The sequence below is a fragment of the Pogonomyrmex barbatus genome, unplaced genomic scaffold (assembly GCF_055798465.1).
Source record: "Pogonomyrmex barbatus isolate J1 unplaced genomic scaffold, ASM5579846v1 scaffold12, whole genome shotgun sequence".
Taxonomy (NCBI): Eukaryota; Metazoa; Arthropoda; class Insecta; order Hymenoptera; family Formicidae; genus Pogonomyrmex; species Pogonomyrmex barbatus.
Window position 1 is genome coordinate 399,974 of NW_028297108.1, and position 24,636 is coordinate 424,609.

At 32.5% G+C, this 24,636-nt stretch overlaps 1 protein-coding gene across 1 annotated transcript; it reads left to right on the top strand.

Moving 5' to 3' along the window:
• Positions 1-2,622: 2,622 nt before the first annotated feature.
• LOC105428102 (facilitated trehalose transporter Tret1) lies at positions 2,623-22,885 on the top strand. The gene is made up of 9 exons (XM_011640193.2): positions 2,623-2,914; positions 8,961-9,143; positions 15,733-15,862; positions 16,445-16,580; positions 17,556-18,012; positions 18,812-19,061; positions 19,362-19,568; positions 19,641-19,833; positions 20,448-22,885. Exons 2-9 carry the CDS (start codon positions 9,124-9,126, stop codon positions 20,693-20,695), a joined length of 1,641 nt encoding a protein of 546 aa, XP_011638495.2. The 5' UTR covers positions 2,623-2,914; positions 8,961-9,123; the 3' UTR covers positions 20,696-22,885.
• The last annotated feature ends 1,751 nt before the right edge of the window (positions 22,886-24,636 follow it).

Here is a 24,636-nt window from a genome sequence, read left to right on the forward strand (position 1 = left end):
CAGTTTTGATAGACCAATAAATTTTTTACACATATATTTATTATTAATATATATGTGTGTGTGTGTATGTGTGTGTGTGTGTGTGTGTGTGTGTGTGTGTGTGTGTGTGTGTGTGTGTGTGTGTGTGTGTGTGTATTAATAAAATTAATTGAATTAAGTTAAGAAATTTTTTTTTACATTGTTCAATTTTTTTGTAATTATTGTAATATAAAATCATTCTATCAATCATTGTCATATTGAAAAAAAATGAAACGTTATTTTTTTTAATTCTTTTTATAATTCTTTGAAATTATGATAATATTTACTATATTATTGTATTATATAAACTAAAACAACGTGAATTTTATTGTCGATATAAAAATATAAAAATAATTTTATATCAAACAAATACAAAAAAATATCAAATAAATAAAAAATACATATTTAATAAAAATTGTCATTTAAATAATTATTTTAAATAAATGTTCTGACACATAATTAGGACAAAACTTAGGTTCTATAACTTAATTCAATGATCATTCATAGTGTTGAAATTGATATTGACATAGTATTGCTTGTAATCTTTCTGCAATAGAATATGTATGTATAATATTCTGCAATACAATATGTATATGTATATAAATAGCTTTATTAAAAATTTTTAAAAATTTTTTATTATAAAAATTTATTGTCTATGATTTTAGAAATGTGTGCGTATGCGCGTGCGTGCGCACGTGTGTGTGTGTGTGTGTGTGTGTGTGTGTGTGTGTGTGTGTGTGTGTGTGTGTGTGTGTGTGTGTGTGTGTGTAGCATTTCTAAGATTGTACATAATAAATTTTTTTAATAATTAATTTTATTAAGTAAAACATTTATGTTTATATACAAAGTGTACCATTTAAGTTGACATAATGCTATCTCTCTGGAATTATATGAGATATTGAAATCATGTTTTCTTAAGATTACATGAATCGAAGGAGACATATTTTAGTTAAAAAAAAGTAGACCTTGGATCGTTACAGATCAAATCAAGGATGATTTTGTTTTTTTAAATAGAAATTCCCATTTTTTATTACATATTTTTATAGCTTACCTCAAGAGCTCTGCAAAACACTAGAATAAAGTATTTTTTTATTAAGTATTTTCCGAGTTATGAATGCTTGAATTTAATATGTAATTTGACATAAAGTCTAAAATATATCGTAAACTATTCATTTTTTGGCAACTATATCTAATACTTTTATACACAGATTAAGCTGAATCAATATTAGCATAAAAAAATACATAATTGTTTTCCAACAAATATACATTATTGGAAATTGCAAATTTCCATTTTTCTAAACAGCAACTAAATATTTTCTTTACACCAATTGATCTCAATATTTCAATTCATTATTTCATGCATAAAAGTATTAAAGTACTGTCAAAAAATTATTGTCAAATAGTATTGTCAAAAAATGAATAGGTGAATAGGTTATGAAGTATTTTATACTTTATGTCAAATTGCATGTCAAATTCAAGCCTCATAATTCAGAAAGTACTTATTAAAAAAATACTTTATTATAGTGTTTTACAGAGCTCTTGAGGCTATAAGAATATGCAATAAAAAATAGATGTTTCCATTTAACAAATAAAAAGTTGAAGTCTTTAAATGCTTTTGGAAAAGGACATCTGTGACAAAGGTAAGATTATCATCGGATGTTCTTCTCTGAACCTTATAACTTTTGTTTAAAATGTTTTTCTCTAAAACGCTTTTCTAAGAAGATATTTCAATCAGTTCTTTAAAATGAGATACTTTGTACACACACCACACCACACCACACACACACATACACACACCACACACACACACATTTTATTTTATTTATTTCATATATGAAGAGATCTATAACTTATTAAAAGGATATAATAATAATAATAATAATAATAATAATAATAATAATAATAATAATAATAATAATAATAATAATACCTTGTATATATACATACATACATACAAAAAAAAATTATTGTATATTCAATAAACTCAAGTGTAAATTTAGAAAAAATATCTAAAAATATTTATATATAAGTTCCAATTATATCATTATATCCTTTTAATGAATCATAGATCTTTTCAAATAAATAAAATTAAAAAAATATACATAAAACATACATAAATAAAACATCTCTCTTTGTGTGTACACACACACACACACACACACACACACACACACACACACACACACACACACACACACACACACACACAAATCTTGCCTTTGTCACACAAAATATATAATTTTTCTTTGAAATTATAATATTTACCGCTTACATGACATTAATAATTTTTTAAAAACTTTGATCATTAAATTTACATGGATTAATGAAAAACATTTTAATCTTAAATGGCTCATAATTGCAACCGTTACCTTATTTTGAAACAGATGAGTATCACGTGATAAGAGGTGGACAAATCCTCATGAGAAACTCAAAACGTGATGAGAGACAGAAGGACAAACAAGAGATCAGTCCAACGCGCGATGATTGGTGACGACGTGGCCTTAGCAACCCTTAAACCACCACCACGTGGACAGTGTGGATAACGATGCGTAACGCAGGCAGAACTGAAGGGGAAGGAGTATGTAGGGGAATGAAGCGATGAGATTTTCAAGGCTCAGTCGTCTACCAGCCGTCGAGTGGGTAGTCTGGTTCGTTCGCCAGTCGGTCCGAATCATTGTCGGGTCGCATCGCGTCGCGTCGCGTCGCGTTGCGTCGTGTCGTGTCAGCCTTACTGCTCCTTCCATAAGGATCGCAAGGCACGGAAACGAGACCAGAGTTCCCGAGTTCGGCGTCTCCGATTGTTTTCCCAGCCAGCTTCGCCCATTCTCAGCAATTCTCTGCTCCTCGCGAACGGGGCACTCAACGGAAAATCGATTCTCGAAGCTGTTCGGCAAAGGTGAGTGCACGATTGAACACAAGTCTGAATTCATGTATAGTTCGGTTGACCGACTGCTCAAATCTCGACAATTTTAGAAAATTCGAAAAATCACATCTCTTCAACTCTACACACTTAGGAATTTATCCTGTTGTTTCGGATTAATTTATATTTATACTTTTGCGAGATATTTACTCATTTGTCGGAAGAAAAAAAAGTGTCACAGTCTTACGGACAGTTTAAAATTTATTAGAACGTACAAATTTATTCCGGCTGCATTTTCTAACATTATCCGAATCCATATGGAAAGAACAATTTTACTGAAATATCTAAACATTTAATCAGATATCAATCTAAAAATAATTGTTGGCTCATCAAAATAATAAAAAAAAATAATAAATTAAAATAATAAATCAAATAATTATGTAGAACGTTCAAATTAATTATTAGAAAAACTTTTGTAATATTATTATCATGCTTGAGCGTCCTACGTAATAATTTCGATGATCCAACAAAATTATTTTCAGGTTTGTATCTGTCAAAATTTTGAAACACTTCAACAAGATCATTCTTTCCGTACAAAAAGGAAACTAATCGTATTGTTTAAGTCTCTTTGAAAAAAAGAAAAAAAACGGGAAAGGAATGAATGATACCAAGTGCACTCAAAGGAGACCTAAGGCCTACCTGTCTATCATATTTACTGTCAGTCCTTTATAATATGACGCCACGTCGGGCGTTGATCCGCCGCGGATCGATCGATTCTCGTGGGGTTTTGTAAACATTGAGAGCGTACAGAGAACCGCGCGGGCCATCAGAATGTTCGATGTCTAATATTAAACCAACCGTGAGATGAAAAAATGTTGTGCTTTCGTTATAGATTTTATTATATTCTACGTAAAACAGCGCTCGTAAGATTGAATTTAGAGAAAATTTTCGTGAACTCAGCTCGAGTACATTTAATTCAGGCATTTTAGTGATAATGAGTTTTATAATTCAAGAGAGAATCGCAAGAATTAAAATAATTCATCGATACACTATGAGAAAAGGAGCAAATTTTCTAATATTAAATCACCTATGAAGAAATTTTTTGTGCTTCCGTATTGTGTTACTATATTCTGCGTAAAACAGCACTCGTAAGATTAAATTTAGAGAAAATTGTCGTGAACTCAGCTCGAGTATTTTTAATTCAGGCATTTTATTTAATTCAGGTATTTTTAATTCACTTTAGTGATAACGTGTTTCATTAATTTAAGAGAGAATTACAGAAATGCCTGAAAATAATTTATCGATACACGAGAAAAGGAGCAAATTTTCATTCAAATTTTATTAAAACAGTTAAAATTATTTCCCACATAATCACATATAATTAAAATAGCAAAGTTTTTTTCTTTTAACAAATTCGGATTCTTTTTAATTAGTAGAAAAATAAAGATAGATTCCAGAGAAAATATAGGAGTGTTACGAGATTACAGAATATCTTTCTGTCGTAATCGTTATCAAATAGAATTCGAGCACGCACAAAGAAATAGATAAAACTTTATCAAATGCAGTTTATCAAGTGACGAGAGTGAAAATTTGATCATGACGTCACGACATGATTAAAACGTCATTCATCGAATCATACGATATCGATGATTATTGAACAATATCATGTCATGTCATTGATAATAGATGGGAAGAACAATATTGCTGAAGCATCTAAAAATTAAAATTTGAATTAGTTCTTAGAATATCAAAAATTTTTGCAATATTATCAACATGCTTAGCGTCCTACATAATTATTTTGGATGATAAACAAAATTATTTTTAAATTTATATTTACATAAAAAGAACACTTTCGCTGAAGTATCTAAAAATTTGATTAGATACAAATCTGAAAATAATTTTATCGGGCCACTAAAATATTTACATAGGATGTTTAAATTTATTTGGTAGAAAAAAGTTTCTATAGTTTTATTATCATATTTAAACGTCCTTTGATGGCCCAACAAAATTACTTTTAGATCTATATTTGATCAAATTTTTAAACATTTTAGCAAAATTCTTTTTGTGTTATTTTTAGATATATCAACAAAATCATCCTTTTTCATAATACATTTAATTGTGCACTTAAATTAGATATCGGATAGATCGAAGTGTCATAGGCTTAAAAAAATTTGAGTAAAAATTAAAGTAGGTTCATTATTATCTTTATATCTTTATTTTTCTGTTGCATTGTATTTGGATATTAGAAATTCGGAACTTGTTACGTCGGTGTCAATTATAACTTAGCATTTAAATCAAGCCGCAGTTTAATTTTACGCTTCATTTGTTTCCATCGATAGTTGTGCAATTTTTCTCTCGTGCAATCGCAACGGACGACTTTTACAACCATTATATCGCATAGCGGCGATCAACCTGTCTCTTCCTAATGTTACGAGAACCTCGTAGGATGACAGGATCGATTGCATCAACGTTGCTTGAACTGGGTTTACGCAAAACCCAGATGGAGGGACAAGCAGCGATTTATTTCCTTTGTTGCAAAAGAGATAAGAAAAAAAAATGAAAAGTATGTTACACGATTCGTTTACTGATTCGTTACATGATTTCTGACCTCATGCGAGACTGAAATTATATTATTCTTCAAATTATTCTTCTTTAGTTTATCTATATCCTAAGACTGTAATCTTAAAGATTTGCTGACTGTTGCAAGTGCGTTGATGTAATCTTAAACGCATAACCGGCGTAATTTTAACCAACCCGCATCTACGAATCGCATTTATATTCATGGATGCGCCTAATGCCGTTTAACTCTTGACCTAACCGAATTCATTATGCGAATTCATTATACAACTCGAAACATTGAAGAAATTTATTATCTTTCGTTAGTATGAAATTTAAAAAACAAAATTATTTAAAAAATAAAATTTAAAAGTAGAAATTTATGAAAAAGATAAATATACGATATAAAATAAAATTGGACAATGATAAACAGATATTTCTATATATTTATATAAAGATTTCATTCGAAAATGATCAATCCGAAATATTTCATAAAATAGTGATTTTCTTTTTCAAAGACCTGGTTGCACCAACGTTACTTTGGCTTTAAGCGAGATTTATCTATATTATTATTTATTTTTATCTTTCTTTCTAAGTAAATAAAAATAGATATATTTGACTTTAAGTCTCGCTTAAAGTCAAAATAATAACGTTGGTGCAATCGGGCCTAAAAGTCCGAATTCTTCGTGTACCACGCTTGTCGTGAAAAACAGTTTAAACGCGGATCGCTTTCACGTCAACGTCAAGTTCCACATATCGAAAGACTCCTCGAAATGCTGAGGAAAGTTGCATATTATCGCGCGCCGGTACTTATCCTGAGACTTTACAGAATTTTTCTCTAGTTTTTAGCGCTCGCCAACTGCTATTCGGGCAGCACGACGGATCGTTCTTTGTGACAATTATGATTACTCGTTGTAAATATTTCTTGCGCCGCGAAGCGCATAAATCATTCACGAACGCCGCGATCAATTCTTTCCTCTGCGCGGAAGAAGGGAAAAAAGTCACGATTCAGTGACGCTTGCTCCTCTTTCATGCGAAATCTTATCGCGAATAAAAAAAATGCTTGTTCATATAATCGGACAATGAAAATCATATCAACCTAAATCATCTTATCATCATGAAATTTTGTCTATTTCTACGCGTAGCGTAGACTATTATAGTCATTAAAACAATCATTAAGTCATTTCTATTCCCAGCTTTTTGCTCTTTGTGCAGTTAAATTTTGAACGTCGAGCACAATCGCCAATGATTTCTTGGTTTATTGACGCTCGCAGATCATTGGTGGAAGCCATGCGGGATGAAAGTCGGATAAGACGCGCGCGCCTGCGAGCAATTTAGATGAAATCGTCGGTTACAACGGCGCCGAACTCGATTTTTCCAGAATCTATGGCGATCGTTAGCCGCTAGACTAAGGTCCTGCGCACAATGAAGGAAATATTAGGAATAGGAATAAATGTTAAATTTTAGAAATAAAAATTCGGAATAAAAATTAAACGTAACGCACAATGAAATACAAGTAAATAAAAAATAAAAAATATGACTATTTTATACTTATTTATTATTCATTGTGCGTTACATTTAATTCTTATTTCGAATTTTCATTTCCAGAATTTAATATTTGTTTCTGTTCCTAACATTTGCTCCATTAACATTTGTGCAGACCCTAAAGCTAATATTAAATAATGCACGATTCGGTGGTTTGTGATTTGTGATTTGCTATTCGTTGTTTACTCATTCGTTAATGCACAGTGGAATTAAATTGATTTTAATTTATTAAAAATGAAAAAAATAAAATTTTTTATCAAACGTGAGTTTTTATTTGCTAATAAATGAATATATGCGAAAACAAAAGTTTTAATGAAATATGCCATTGTTCGAGAGGAAAGATTCACAATCTATGTTTATTATATAACATTGCTAAAATCAATTATATCGATATATCGATTTGGTCTGTGTAGCGAGTCGAAATCGAAGGATGAAGGAAAAGAACAGTTTTGTTGAAGGACCTAAAAATTTGGATAGAGATCTGAAAACAATTTTATTAGCCATCAAAATAATTATGTAGGACGTTCAAATTGGTTGATATGCGAATCATCAATTTATATTAATTCGTGTATAAAATTACTATACAAATGATTAGAAATAATAGGGGGGAAATTATACTGATAAATGAATGATAAATTATTACGAGACTGTTCCCGAGAAATGATTTAAAAAAATTGACTAGATACAGATTTGAAAATAATTTTGTTGGATTATAAAAATAATTATATAGAACGTTCAAATTGATTGCTAGAATATAAAAAAATTTTGTAGTATCATCATTATGCTAAAGCATTATACAATAATTGTATAACAATTTTATACAACAATAATATATAACAATTTTGATAATCGAACAAAATTATTTTCAGATCTGTATCTGGCTAAATTTTAGATCTTTCAAGACTGTTTTTTCGGTATGCAAATGATGAATTTATATTAATTCGTGTACAAAATTACACTATATAAAAATCATGAATAAAAATAATGAAGGAAGAGGGATGATAAATGAATGATAAATTACTGCTAATCTACTACAGGGAAGAAAATGATTTTGTTGAAGTATCTAAAAAATTGGTCAGGTCAGAAAATAATTTTATTAGATCATCAAAATAATTATAAAGGACGTTCAAATTGATTGTTAGAAAATCAAAATTTTTACAGTATTATCACTTAAGTGTCTTATATAAGTGTCTTAATAGCTCAACAAAATTATTTTCAAATTTATCATATCTGATTAAACATTTAGATATTTCTTTCTGTGTACGAATTGCACATTAAGAATCATAAGTCGCCCATAACTTGACGTTACCTTAATGGCAATTACTATACGCTATACGCTAGAGCACAGAGATCATTGAAACGGCAATAATCCAGGCTCATGCGAACGCCCTTGACTCGGGACGAGATACATCGATGTAACTCATTTCCCGTAAATAAGTATGTAAAAAGACTCTCGTAACAGCCACGAGAAAATGAACGACTAATGATGAGTGATTCCTCGTAATTCCTCTTCTCTTCGTTATTTTATTCCATTTTATCCTGATAATCAAAGAGAGGAAACGAAAGCGTGCGTGAAAGAAAAATAGAGTTTCATCAGAGAATTAATAGGAAACGCGTATCTTGTCGTTTCGACTGCCACGCGCAACGATACAAGGAGAAAAATCGGTTTTGCATCCGACAGAGAAAGTTACTATTCCGCATTCCGTGTCATAATCACAAAATTGCTGCATCTCTGTGAGACCAAGATATTGGATGCGTTCGTTTCAAATGGATGCTACATGTAAGGCGATGTTATTATCTAGAATAATTAATTGGAATTCAAATCCGTATTTTATAATTAATTAGGATTCAACACTAGGAGAAACACTATCGTGTTAGATAATGATGCTGCAAATATTTATTTAATATTAGAGAGAAATTTTCAATTATTGCGTTTAATAATGTTACATTTTTAATAATTCAAGTTATGATTTAATTTTAGACTATAAAATGCTGGATGTTGCCAATGTTGGACAAAGTTGACGATAGTCTTCTCGTGGAGACGCCTATTTGATTAACATCTAATCAGCAGGAAGAAGAAGAAGAAACGCGCACGCACATTCACGTGTCGACCGATAGTAATCAAGTGAAAGGCGAGACGCACAATGGATCCTTATTCATTAAGGTGAATATATGTTTACTTCGATTAATACCGATAATTTTTTTTCCAAGAAATTGTTGTTGCAAAACTTAAACAAGAGCAATTATATTTTGATTGTCTTGTTGAATCGATCTTTATCCTTGTTCTTTCCGCGATTTATTAATTCTGCTTTAATTAATGCGGACGTTTAAAGATCACAATAACAAAATGAACGTGATGGTGGGTCGAAATTTATTTAAATGATTTCAATTTTATGAAAGCATAATTTCTCAGATTTCGATAAGGCATATAGAAAGTATCTTTTATCACAAAGAAGCGAGCATTGATAGTGGAATAAATAAGCATTAAATCTATCTTGATAAAAACGATTTATCAAAAAATCTCAAAACGGATCTCCTCAGCATTCTTCTTCTTTTTCTTTGCTGTTTATCTGGGCGTTTTATACCTTTCTATACCTTTTATTCGTTTTCATTTAACATAATAATGTATAATACATGACTCAAAAGTATACTGTTATTCCATAGCCTGTCTGATATTTTTCTAACATTTTCTATATTCCAAATAATATCTTAATTCGGATATATCACCAGGTATTCTTTAAAGAAAATTTTCTAAAGAAAAGTATCTTGTATTTTCTATTTCTATGGAAGGACAAATCTCGATATTAATCTCTGTTAATTCAGATGTACAACGAAGTTTCCTTGAAATTCTTTTTTTTTATCTTTACTAACGGAAATACTAATTTAGCTTGAAGTGTAATCGAATGCGATAATTATGTAATTGTCAAGATATGATTCCAAGACGAACATGATGGATGTTTTAAAAACGCAGACGACTTATGCCCGCGGCTATTTTAACAGAAAGACTTATGGAACCAGTTCGCTGAAGCTGAAGTATATTTGACAAAGATACACAACTTAAATTATAATTTGATTTGGACACATCCTTTATAATTTGTGATACATATTATTTTAAAATTATTTTATTATTTTAATTATTTTTTATTATTTTATTATTAAAGTTATCTCGAGAAATTCGAGAAATACGTGTTATTAAAAACTGTGACATTCGAAAGAAATAAGATAACTTATAATATTTTAACTTTTGCTAGGGTAAAAAAGGTACATATATGTTCGTGAATATAAATTAATTGTTATATTATTCAATTTGGTATTGCAGTATCAAATTCTGTTTCAAATTTTAAAATTGCAAATAACACACGAGAGAAAAAGAGGGAGGGGGGAGAGAGAGAGAGAGCGAGAGAGAGAGAGAGAGAGAGAGAGAGAGAGAGATAGCGAGAGAGAGCTAATAATTCTAAGCAATATATATAGATAAGGTAACCATAGAGATTTGCAAAATGGCTTGATTATGTGTATCAATATTTCGAAGAGATATTCGATAAAAATTTTTTATTATCGGTAACAAATTTTTGAGATCGCAACGAATGAACGCTCAATCGCGAGATCGCTCGCCAATTAATCTTTGATCAGTTATGTGTGTGACGTTAGCTTCTTGTGACAAATTATCTCTCGAATGTCGTAAAGATGTCAGTGGGACTACACGCAGAGATATTTTTTTCCCATCAGAAGCACACCCGCGTCGTGTCATAATCGCAAATGTATGCTTTATTTATCGGTATTTTCAATTAGAAACCGATCACGATGAAAAGAAATTATCGCTTTCAAATCGACGATAATTAAAATATATATTTGCATACTCGTCGTGCAAAAAAATGATTGCTGCAAATAACTCCAAAAATCCCGTCATCGAATTATTTGGCACAAGGAGAAATGTGTCACGTGCACGTGACGTGAAACTGCTTTCAATGATGTAAGTCGTGCGTGATCGTTGCACAGAAAATGATCATCTTCGAATCAGAACGAAAGGAAGTCGCGCAAATCAAAAGCCGATGGCTTATATCGTAAAATACACTCTTTCATGAACGTAAAGTATTCTTGCGGATGCTTCGTCATGAGAAATAAAAAAATTTGAAAGTCTATTCCCCTCTCTCGCAAATTTTATTATCAAGTTGTTATGTACACGGTTGTTTTGAACGGTAGAATAATGGGTAGTCTACTATTCGCAACAAATATAATGTACCGAAGTAAAATGATGCGATAAGGGATGCGATACTTTGTATCTTATCACGGGATTACACTTGATATAATTCGCTAATGGTGGTACCGGGAATTTCGTAACTTAAGTGCGTCCATCTTTTTTAGATCTATTAACGATAACCACATTTGACATCACGTTATCAATAACGACGTTAAGTACTATCGCCAAGATAGTCATAGGCTTATTCATACGTTTGTTTTGCATTGCGGATTATCCATTTATCTATGTTGCAATTTATTTATTTTCATCTGTATATCTGTTTTCCAGTCATTCCGTAGCTTAACTCGCATATTAATGAGCAAAATATATTGCAAAATGGTATCGGAGATACATCAGCAATTTGTTCGTCCACTGGTATGTCACGCTAGCATTGTTGCTGGCTTTGTTGAATCAGGGCCAAGGTTAATGCCGCGAGTGGTTACGCCAGTTCGAATAACTTGTCTACTTTTAGCTACATAGCCGTAGGACGATACCGCGAAAAATCCATCATCTACCGATAGCAATTCGTGATTCGTGACGCGAAATTTGCGCGGCAAATAACAAACGCGTCGGCGTCGAAGACCAAAGAAAAAAAAAAAAACAAGTCTGTTAATAAGACAAAAGAAAAAAATTGAAAAAAGGAGAAAAAAAAATTGCGGCGTATCTGGAGAGTTGAATAGTCAAGAATACGCGGAACGTTAAGTAATTAATCTCACGAGTGAGTATACCCTCGGCAACACGCAAAGTATGTAGTCAGCCACTGTAATTAGCCCCTACGACGACGTCGTGAAGCGAAACGACGACCTCCCCACCTTTCGTTGATGCGAAATGTCAAACGGCTTTTGCCGCGAGCGTACGCTTGCACGAATAACAACGTAACTATTATGGAAGTAGGATAAAAGATTTACATTCGTATACGCGCACGACGTTATGGACTGGCGTAAAAGAATAATGTGTACGTTCCCCGGATGTTCGCGAGTCATGTCTTCATAAATAGAATCGATATTTCGAGAGCCGGCAATTTACTTACGTCCGCCACGTGCCGCCTTTTGGGAAATCTCGCGAGAAACTAGGTGTATTGTCTTGAGTTAGTTTAATGTGTTTAATGACAAATTGCGACGCATGCTGAATACGGGATGTGGTACATGACTCGTGAATAACAAGTTCAGTCTGGCCTTCTTTCCGTTTTTTCTATGCAAAGAGAAATGAAGAGGAAAAATGGAAAAGGACTGGCATGATAATGAGTCGCAATTGAACTGAACATCCAAAAACTGAACATCCAAACATATCGCGAAAAGCGCGTGATTCAGCAAACAAACCCTCGCTGGAATGGACTCGTTTCGCGAATGTGAACCTGTGACTTTTCTTCGACGAACGCTACAAATACAAATTTTTTGTTAAATTTTAATACTAGAAATACCAAGCAATCATTTTTATCTTTTAAATTAATACTCTTTTCTTCGTATTAAAAATATAAAATTTTGAAATTTTGTCACATTTTTTATCACTTATTGTTTTTATTCTGATGAATTATAAACTCAGAAAATTATAAAATTCTATCTTTGATAGAAACAAATATAAATTTTTAAAAATAGCAACGGTAAAATGTCACGCTTTAGTATCTCTAATATTAAATTCAGCTCTTGAGTTAAAGATTTCGATATTGAATAGTAAAAATTTTGAAACAGGTTTATTAAAAAATTTAAATGGTTATACATATTTTAAAATTCTATAATGATTTTACTCTCTCTTTTCGCGTACTTTTGTGTAACATTAGAAAGAATTATGAGAAGATGACTTTGGCGAAAATAGAATCACAGCGAGAAAAAGAAACATGGAAATATCTCAAAAAAATATGACATAAAAAGTATGACATAAAAAACGAGAATGCTTTTAAAAATCGTATTTTCTGACATAATTGTATAGTTGCGAATGATAAACAGCGAGTTAGTCATATATTTATGGATTTCTTAAGACGTGGATTTCTTGATATAATAATGATAATAATTTTATCTTTCTTCAGGCAAAGCTGACTTTGAAGATGCAATAATTTTTAATAGAATTTATCAATCCTTTTTATATTTAAATCTATAAAAGTTTTGTAATTTATATATATATATATATATATATATATATATATATAATATGTGTGTATAAAACTAAATATATATATATATATATACACACACATAAATCTCTCTCTCTCTCTCTCTCTCTCTCTCTCTCTCTCTCTCTCTCTCTGTGTGTGTGTGTGTGTGTGTGTGTGTGTGTGTGTGTGTGTGTGTGTGTGTGTGTGTTTGTTGCATATTGTCTTGTATTTAAAATGTAACCAATATTAAAGATTAAAAAAATAATTGTTTGACATCTGGCATGGAGATCGTTAAATATGACATGACATCGTGAATTGATAGATGCAAAAACCGTAATTTTCATAAATTTCTTCTATAATCTGTAGAATAATTGATAAAATCACACGTATAAGTAATAGTGTTACAAATAGATTTGTTACACATCGTTGTAATCTGTTTGTCTTTCTTATTAGAGTCAATTAAGAAATCGGATTCAACAATTCTGTTTAATAATACAGCAATTAATGCGCGTTAATTCATGAAATACGTAATTGTATCTAATCAAGATCGTCGCTCTATTTTTAACCGAGAACAATTGCTTGTTTAACGAGAACGTTTTCAAGCGCTTTTTTACGTGTTAATTAATTATTATCTAGCTAAGTGTAGACACGTAAGTAATTTACCACGTAGTAATTTATCACGTGTAATTCACCCGTAGTAATTTATTAATTCCGTGTGAAAAAAATTATCACGTTTGGAAAGACTCAGGATTGCAATATTCATTAATTAAGAAATATATTATTAAAATCATTCATACATTTGTATGAAAGATGATGTCATTCATAAGAAACAACAGAGCTTTTTCAATAAAATTATTTATTTAATTATAAGATATGTTTAATGACGAAATATTGGCAATTGAAAATAAATATAAATGTTTCTTCCTGTCGATTAAAATGATATCAATTTATCGCTTGCGATAAATGAACTATGGTACAACATACTTAATAATCGATCCGCGTGATGTCATTGTTATGAGAAACAATCGTCTAGGAATTACCGTTTTGTCAAACACAACTGGTAGCTTATGTTTTCGCATACGGTAAACCAATTGATTAAGATCTTATTGTTAGTCTCGGTCTTATTCTTTGAACAGATATATTACAATAATATTTCTCATCATATCGTAGCAAAAAACAATATCCGTATTACAGACAATCGATAGTAAAATTTATTCATTTAATGTGATTGTTTTAAATTAATTTTCTTGTTAATATTTTTTTTTTATCAACTCTTAGGAGGACGAGATCACAGATTTTAACACATGATTTAATTAATTAGAATTCAGACAAGATCTATTACAAATAGATATTTCAAGAATGACGTGACAATTATATTCGGAACTACATTTCGAAACTATAGGTCACATTATTAAAACATTAGATCTATATTGATCTCTCTCTCTCTCTCTCTCTCTCTCTCTCTCTCTCTCTCTCTCTCTCTCTCCGAAGAAACCAGTTTTTCGTAATTCGTATAGGTGCCAGTCTCAATTGGGAAACGTCTACGAGGAAAGACAGAATTCGACACATAAGTTTTTATCTAATGTAATCGCTTTGAAAGTTACGTGACTTTTTCGCACGTCAAGTTGCGAGCGAAACGGCATTATAAATATAGCGCTGATTTATCGCAACTTCATAATAGACATTTTTACCAGACTCTTTAGAAATTGTAAAAAAATGTGTCAAATAGAAAAGAGAGAAAAAAAACGCAATAAGAAAATATATATTATTGATTATTAACAGCACAGTATGCATTAATAAAGATTTAGATTTTCTAATCATTCGATTCTCCAAACGTATGGCATGCTACTAACTGAGACTTTGCTTTAAATATGAAACATATATAATTGTCATGCGGAAATATAATATCTTGCTAACTATTTAACATTTTGTTAAACTGTAATATTTTGTTTGTAAAAAATATCAAGCTGTCGCGTTTGCTGTTGCAACGAGAATTGTTCAGGTTTATTTATTATGACGAATGTACAGCATGACTTTATGATTGCGCCAGCTGATATTTAATTTGAAGATTGCGCATTGCTATCGATAGCGAACTGCGTTTTGCGACACTCGAAACTCGCGAGAAATCAAAATAACCAAATACGGCGAATAAATATTTGGTGCGATAAATATTTATGGACTGCAACCACGTGGTGTAAATGAATGCAGGCGAGGCGATACGTTTCGAGCCGTCACTTAAATGGCACGCGGAGACGTCGAATGCACGCGTGACAAACGGCTGCCGTAAATTGCAATGGGTAGAGTTGCAAAAGGATTTGCGAGACGCGGCAAAAGGCGGCATGATAAAATTTGCGCCGCTTTGCGAACGTCGTTACTTCTCGCACAATTTATTTGACGATCGACTGATGACGCCCCGTTGTGTTTCAGCGTGGAACGGGAGGCTTCGAAGAACATCGAGGAGAACGAGCGAGAGTGTTTTAAAGATGCAATCGTCTCGAGCCGGAGTCTCAACAAAGGTTTCGTCGAACCGACGAATATCAGAAATGCCATTCGAGAGGTATCAATTATCGGCATCCCGGAATGAGGGATAATTATATCTTGTTATTTTAGTGCAATAGAAAGAGTACGTTTTTTACGACGCAGACGAAAAGCCTTTCGAAGGCTATGTCCTCTGAACATTGACGCAAACTAATATATATATATATATATATGTGTGTGTGTGTGTGTGTGTGTGTGTGTGTGTGTGTGTGTGTGTGTGTGTGTGTGTGTGTGTGTGTGTGTTGATACATCTTTTAAATTTTAACAAAGATCTTAAAAAATTAAAATTAATTTGAATTAATTTTTTAATATCAATTTAATTTAATTTTTACACTTGAAAAAATTAAAATTAAAAATTTAATTTTCAAATTAAATTTCAATGATTGCAACTTAATTAAGTATTTTAATTAATAATTAGAGCAGCCGTTAAAATCTCTCGGGCATAATTTTTTGATACTTAAAAAAAAAAATCGTTCGAAAAGATGTTCAAAGAGAAAAAAAAAGATTCGTTTGTCCGCTCGAGAGATGGGAATAGAGTCAAGGCGAAATTCAAGCGTTTGTTCTCACGGAAGCTGTACACGTCGTCTTTGGACATTCACAGATCGCGGCATGCATCGTTGCGGCGTCTTTCCACATAGCGGTGGGCCTCACCATGGCATACTCGGCGACTCTTATACCTCATCTCGAGAAAGAAGACGCGGAGCTGCATGCCACGCAAGGACAGACTTCCTGGATAGGTGAGTGCGCACAAATATGTAGCGTACATGCACGGTAATAACGAAGGCGATAACAGTGCAAGCGCAAAGTGCGCTATTCTGTCAAGGAGATTAAGCCATATTAATTATGACTCGAACATACTGTTCCGAACCCGTAATGCACTTAAAAATATATAATAATCGAAATGAACACGTGATATTTCATTTATTATTCTATAACTTAGGTACGTTTTTCGTCAAATATGTATTGTAAATATCGCGTCATATTTTGCTCGGTCATTATTGATATCATTGACAGTTTGGTATCTTCGCTAAAGTGTTGTTATAAGAGTGAACGTATTACGTAAAAGTTGTAATTATCTGAAGAGAACCACATGTGCACGTCGTGCGTGCTTGTTGCACGAGAGACGACGCCGTTCGATCTTCGTGCTCTGATTAAATTCGCGTTACGCAATCCAATCTATGTTCATTGCCGAGAGTAATCTTCTCGTAGCAAAAAGTCATTTTCTTGGCGTAAAACAAATTTTCAATCTAGAAATTATAATAATAAAATATGATACTAATAGTAATTGTAGTAATCCTAATTGAACCTTCAATCGTTATCAATCGTTCAAACAGATGTAAATAATAAAAAAAAATCAAAGTTGATTAGTAGAAAGTATTCCCTTAACTTATTCCCAAAATATAAATTAAAACATATATATATATACACACAATAAGAACTGAGGAATAAGCAATTTTACTGTAGGATCTACAAACTTGAAAAATAATTTGATTGGACAATCAAAATTATTATGTAGGACATTTAAACGTGATGACAATACTGCAAAATCTTTTTACATCCTAACAATTTAATTTGAACGTCTTACATAATCATTTTCACCAAACAAACAAATTTTGACCAAACAAATTAATTTTTCTATAGATCTCTATCTGGCAAAATTGTTTTTTCCGTATAGAAAGAGCGCAAATTAGATATTTCGATTCGATTTTCAGCCAGTTTGGTCGTCGTGAGTACACCGATTGGCGCCCTGTTGGGTGGCTTCCTGATGGAGACATTCGGCCGATTGAGAACTCTGCAGATCGGGGCATTCCCCTCCGTGGTCGGGTGGATCCTCATCGCCCTCTCGGTCAATATACCGATGTTGCTGGTTGGCCGTTTGTTAACCGGACTGGCGACCGCCCTGGCGACCTCGCCAGCGATCGTCTACATCACCGAAGTGGCCAGGCCGGAACTGCGCGGCTCTATGATCTCATTCGGACCGACGCTGGCATCGTTCGGCATGGTGCTGTCCTACCTGAAGGGCGCTTATCTGCCGTGGCGAACGGTCGCCTGGATCAGCATCGTCTACTCGATCGTACCCATCATCCTCATACAGTTCTTCGTACCGGAATCGCCCGTCTGGCTCGTCTCGAAGGGCCGTATCGACGATGCCAAGAAATCTTTGGAATGGTAAAAGTTTAATTTAATTGCAGCCCCTGGACCATCTTGGAATTGGGACTGAGTGCAAAAATTTCATCTTTCTAACTATAACGCTATGTCACGAACGGCAAATTGACATCCTTGGCTACTTAAATCCTTACTAAATACATAAACGACTATGTATACATGGTAATTGATTTATTAGTATTGTGAAAATAAATTCCTGTGGATGACAAGCGATTCAGCTCGACCGATCGCATTTTTATGTTAGAATATCGATAACGAGTCAGAGCGAAGAGCAATTACATAGGCATTCTTGCTACAAAAAGTTGTAGCCAAATCATGCATTCTCACTCTTTGCTCTGAGCAGTTATCGATACTCTAACGTAAAAACGCGGTTGATTCTCAATCGCTCGTCATCTATGGGAACTTTCTGTTATTTTCACAATAATAATAAATCTTGTATATATAGTCTATGTATATACAGTTGTTTACGTATTTAGTAATAATACAGTCAAGCAGTCAAGAACAGTTTATCGTTTATGACATAGCGTTATAATTAGAAAAATGAAATTTTTGCATGTTGTCCTAATTCGATGGCCAGGGGCTGTACAAACAATGAAACTTTTATAGGCTTTAAATAATAAAATAGAGAGACATGACTAACCGTTTTTTTTCTTTTTCAAAAAATAATTATCAGCTAAAAGCTATTTAAGGTTGAAAAAATGAATCTTTGAAATGAGCTTGTAAAATTTTCTAAAGGTTAATGATTTTTTTCTTATCTTTCTGTTAACATGTGTAAATAATTAATAACTCTCAATATTTGTAGGCTTTACAAAAACGAGACGTCACAAAGTAAAACATCAGTAGCCGAGACGCAATTTACCACTATTATGAAAGAGAATGAAATTAAATTGAATGAACAACGGCGGAGCAAACATGGCAGCGCGTCCAATAAATGGCGAGCATTCCTCAAACCGACCGGATGGAAACCCATGGCGATACTTTTCCTACTTTTTTCATTTCAGCAGTTTTCCGGGATTTATATCACGTTGTTCTACGCAGTGACTTGGTTCCAAGTAATTAAACTAAATAATCAAAAAGAAGTAAAAAAAAGAGTCCATTAAATAGTGCTCTCTCTGTGATTTGTTCTTAAAAAAAAAAAAAGAAAAAAATTTCTTTGTATCTAGTAGATTTACATACTCATTTCTAATGTATTTTATAAAATTCTATTTAATCGATAGTGATTTATGCATGCATCGTAATATTCAATTCTATTGATGATCGAGCTATATAAATTCATAGTAGAGTTAGTACTGCTAGTACTGCTGATTAGTAAAACTAGTATTGAACTCTTTTCTCTTTTTCCCGTTTTTTAGGAGGTGGGCGCAGGTGTAAACGAATACATAGCGTCGATTTTGGTAGGTTTGACACGTTTCCTGTGCTCCATGGTGAACACTTGGTTACTGAGACGATACAAAAGACGAACGTTGTGTATAATATCGTCTTTTGGGATGGCTATATCCATGATCGTCTCTGGTTACTTCACTCTAAACATCAAAAATGGTGATCGTAGCGGATTCTGGGTAAAGATTATTTCGTTAAATATAATTACGACATGTGAAATAATGCGACAATAATAATATAATGTTTGTCAGGTACCGGTGGCCTGTCTGTTACTTTACGTATGCACATCTATGGTTGGAATGTTGACTATTCCATGGACCATGACGGCAGAATTGTTTCCGACCGAGATCCGCGGAATTGCCCATTCCATCAGTTATTCCATGGCAAATCTGCTGATGTTTGCTGCATTGCAGACTTATAGAAGCTTACAAGCTTTCCTGGGAGGTATAATGTTCAAAATCGCATACGCATATAATTTTTATGTTATAATATAATTTTAACTTTCAAGAACTTCCTCTGAATTTTATTCTCATACTCACTTTGGATCAACATGACCTAAATTTGAAATTTTTAGGCTTTAGACCCGGTTGCACCAACGTTATTTTGGTTTTAAGCAAGACTTAAACATGTATCTGTCTTTATCTTTTTTTTAAATAAATAAAGATAAGCACATATTTAAGTCTCACTTAAAGGTAAAATAACGTTTGTGCAATCGAGTCTTGGTAGGATTAATCAACTACTAAGTAAATATATTTTAAATCAGAGACAACATTTCTCTTTTATCATAATCAAAAACTTTAGCAATAAAACATTTCAAAATATAAAATTGAAAATTTGTCCGAATTAATGTAATCCGATGTGAGTTTTTAATGATTAACTAAGTAACAATTTATCCAGAACATCTCTTCTTTACACAAATTATCTTTATATTTTTATTTTTTATTCCACTTTTATTAATTTGCTTACCCAATATATGAATGCTTTTACAATTAGTCATTATTTCAATAAAAATTAAAACTATTTTGGTTTTAGCTTGACTAACAAAATTCTCGTTTAAGGTTCATATGCGGTCCAGTGGTTCTTCGCTGGCGTTTCTGTAGGGGCGGCTATTTTCGTGTGGCTGATGTTACCAGAGACGCATGGAAAGAAGCTGTCAGAGATCGAGGAGTACTTCCATAACAATTTTTTGGCCTTGGGAGCGGAGGCAAAGGACAAAAAACGGCGGGCCAGAAGAAGGGCTGCTCAGCAAAAGACAAAATCGCCGGTGACGGAGCCGCTCAATCCGAAAACCGTGCAGACCGTTTAAGCTCTCTTTCTTATTTTTCTCTTTTCTCTTATTTTTCTCTTAGTTTATTCTCTTTTTACCGTGATCTGCGCATTATATATGAACGCAGAATTTCACTTATCTTTGAAAAAGTGACTGAAGTATTAAACTGAAATATTCAACTTATGTAACTAGCTTTTTTCTTATGCGATAAATTTTCTAATGTGTTTGAATCGCAAGATAAATCCAAGATAAATTTAGCCATAGTAAAATGCGACTCACTTTGATACTAATAATAGAATTAATAAAATCTATTTGTTCGACGTGAATTGTATTTGGCGGAATAATCAACATTCGGGAACATTCGGAAGAATATATAGCTTGATAGAAGGATGATATATGAAGAATGAAGTGTGAAGCTGAAATTTTAGTTTCAGATATGATTTTATACCTCGTTGCTTTCATTTATGCTCACTTGTTGTAAGTAGTTCTAAATGATTCTAAAAAATCACGTGTGACATGCGTATCACCATCATAAATAATCATATATGATAAAAGCAAATGCAAATGAAAAATATTTCTCCAATGTTCCGCTTCTCGAATTAAAGTTGATAAAGGACGTCAAGATTTCTACATGTAGTGTTATTATATAAAAAAAGATAATAGAGAAAAAGAGAGAAATATAATACATCGCGTAGGGAAAAACGTGAAACTGTCTTGCGTTTTGCAAAGAATCATGCACGCGCGAAAACGTCCAAGCATAGTGCCTCCAGTTTTCTTTATCTACGAGAATTTCGCGCGAGGATTATTGTTACAGTATTATGATGCCGATCTGATATTGCGTAGATTATTCGCAAAATTGATTGTAATTCGCGATAAGGATTCTCCGCTTTTCTAAACGATACTGTCACTCCAGCGATTCGCCGCAATTTAACTCGAGTGGCATAACAGTAGGATCTCGAGAAAAGGTGAAACAGTTAACGTATGGACGATCTCGAATTTAGCAAATTAAATGATTACAAATTTAGCAAATTGAATGACATAACAAATGTACAAACATAGTGTAAATGCTTAAAGCGATACAATTGTATCGCTAAAGCTTTGTATTCTGCGGAGGATCAAAAGTAGATCTTTGTGATAGATCGAGCATTCCTTCATAATGTAGTTTTGCGAACTCGCTACAAACGAGTGAGTTTATTAAGCGGATAATCTATTCGCATGTGGCGCCGTTTACTTAGCACAGATACTTAGATTACTCCAAGAGTATTTAGTTTAGCGCATTAAGAATCATTTAGACGGAGCGAGATATTTGAAAAAAAAAAAAAAATAACATCCTCAATAGCGATCGTAAAACGTTGCACAAAACATCCATTTAACAATACCGTACAGATATTAATCTATGAGAAACAGCGGCGTGAATACAATCGAATTTGTCACCCGCGTATCGACAATCAAATATGTAATTGAAAATTGCCAACATTGTAATTCAATTAAACTGTAATTAAATAGTAATTCAACAAATGATTGCGTATATCAGTTAGCCTTATATGACTTCGCTCCGAGATATCGTTCCGTCTAAATAAACTTCGAAGGGAGAGATGAATCATCATGTGTAAATTCGCGGCGTATGATCGACAAAACGGAAGAGTCGCTGGGCCGAGGTTCTTTATATTTTTATACATTGAAACACAATATGCCATATACAAATGTGATAAGTTACAATAAGAGAAAAAACTTCCCACGATTTTCGGCTCGATATCATTCGTCGCGCTTTTGCAAAATATGTCAGTTTCTACGATGACCGGTTTCATCAATATCACGATTATATCAACAGCGTTTATGATCCGATCTTATTTTAGATCTTGGAATGCTATACGATCATTTCCTATTAGCTGAATAAAATATAAAATTCTTTAATAATAATAATGCTAATAAAATTCTTTAATAAAAATTCAAGATGTGAGATCGGACCATAGATATGTTTAGTTACCGTTCCGATGAAAAGGAAGAGACGAAGGCTCGATTAAGCCAAGCTCGATGCAGCCGGTCATCAATGAATCTATTTTTATCACATGTGATACCGTTTTTTTTCTCGTTTTCCGCGAAATTAACAAGCTTTAATAGCCTAAATTATCCATAGCGAAGAACTTCTCTCCGAGATCATCTATAAAAGATTTTGTATTTTTGTCATGGAAGATTTTTTTTTAATAAAACAAATACATTAAATATGAATATGACCTCAAAAACTGTCATGTCAGTAATACAACTGTAATACAAATAGAGATTTAAATCCTAAAAAAAACACGATTTTGGCATAAATTATAACAGATGAAGTCCAGATGAATTGTTGACACTAGACGTGTCAACAATTTCAAAAAATAACAAACAATTCAATGTAAGAAACCGACGTAAATTTTTGGTTAAATTCTTATTAGGAATAGGTTTAGGAAATAAAAATTGTAGAAAAAAATTCCTCATTCATTTATATTATATACCATGTTGTATTATATTATCATATTACTTTGAGGATTTTAAATACATATACCTTTGAAGATTTTAAAATTGCAAAAATAATGTAGATAAAAAATAAATAAAATAATAAATGCAGCTGATCTTTTTCCGCAAAGCCACAAGTACTTATACTTGCAGCTTTCTTTCAAGAATTTATTTAAAAATTGTTGTATGTGCGATATAGATTTGGTATTTTATTAATTATGAATTTATGATAATGCTTAGTCTTTCTAAACATTTTCTACAAAGTTATATTTTATGTTTCCGACTTTTTAAAATATATAAAAGCAAAGATTCTCTCTCTCTCTCTCTCTCTCTCTCTTTCTCTCAATTTCAATTTCTTTTTAAAAATACTGAAATGTTTGATTTATGCGTTATAAATTCATATCAAAAATGACCAAAAACATTGTTCTTGAACTATTTTGTGAAAACTTATAATTATTTAATGGGAAGTTGACATGATAGTTTTTAATACACACATTCGTATTCAACGTATTCAATTTACTAAAGAATGATCACTTGTAAAAAATACAAGAAATTGATTAAATTTTATAATATATGTGTTCTCTCTTTGAGAAAAAAGTGATTCGAAAGATCTTAAATTTCGATTAATAACTTTTTCACAGGGACATCTAAATTTTTAGATCGAATCGCCTTATCTGATTCTTCGAAGAGATGGCGTGAATTGGAACTAAGAGATTCCTCTGCAGTTTTTCGTGTATGCGGTAATATTTATCATTTGTATCGTATATATTATTCGTAGGCGAGCTTCTATTACAATGTATATGACATTATGGCACAAAATTATATATCGAACAGTTTAATAAAATGTTTATAATACAAAATGCCGTTCTTGACTGAAATCTCCTGGAAATTATCGATTATGCGAATGACAAAATCAATTGTCATTTATATAATAAATATTTATGCTCTTTGATAAAAATGTGATAGTAAATAAAAAAAAAACAGATTTGGGACGTTTATTTTCTCAGATTTTCGCAATATTTCCTGATGGATCTCGAATGAATTGTCAAGCGAATAGTAATAAAAATCGCTATTGCAATTGCCAAGCCCCACTAAATGTTCAGTGCAATTTTCACGCTGAGAGAATGAAGAGGAGAAACTGAATCTCGCAAAGGAAAATACAGGTAGCAGTAACGGCCGGCGACTTGTAGCCATGCTTTATTATGTCAACTTGGCAATTACAATAACAATACAATGTAATTTCGTCGCAGCGGTGGTTTATTGTTCAGAATTATCGGCATGAAAAAATCTCGATGAAACTCCTCTTTGCGTTTTCACTATTCTACTCTCCTCTCGTCCTGCCGGATCCGTGGGCCGAGCGCGAATGATCACGAACGAGCAGCTTGATTCGTCGAGGCGAAGCTGCTTTTTTAATTTGAATCCGGCTTTCTTAGGTCTCTCGATCTCACGTGAGCATGCATGTGCGTGTATATTTTCTGCGCAGAAAG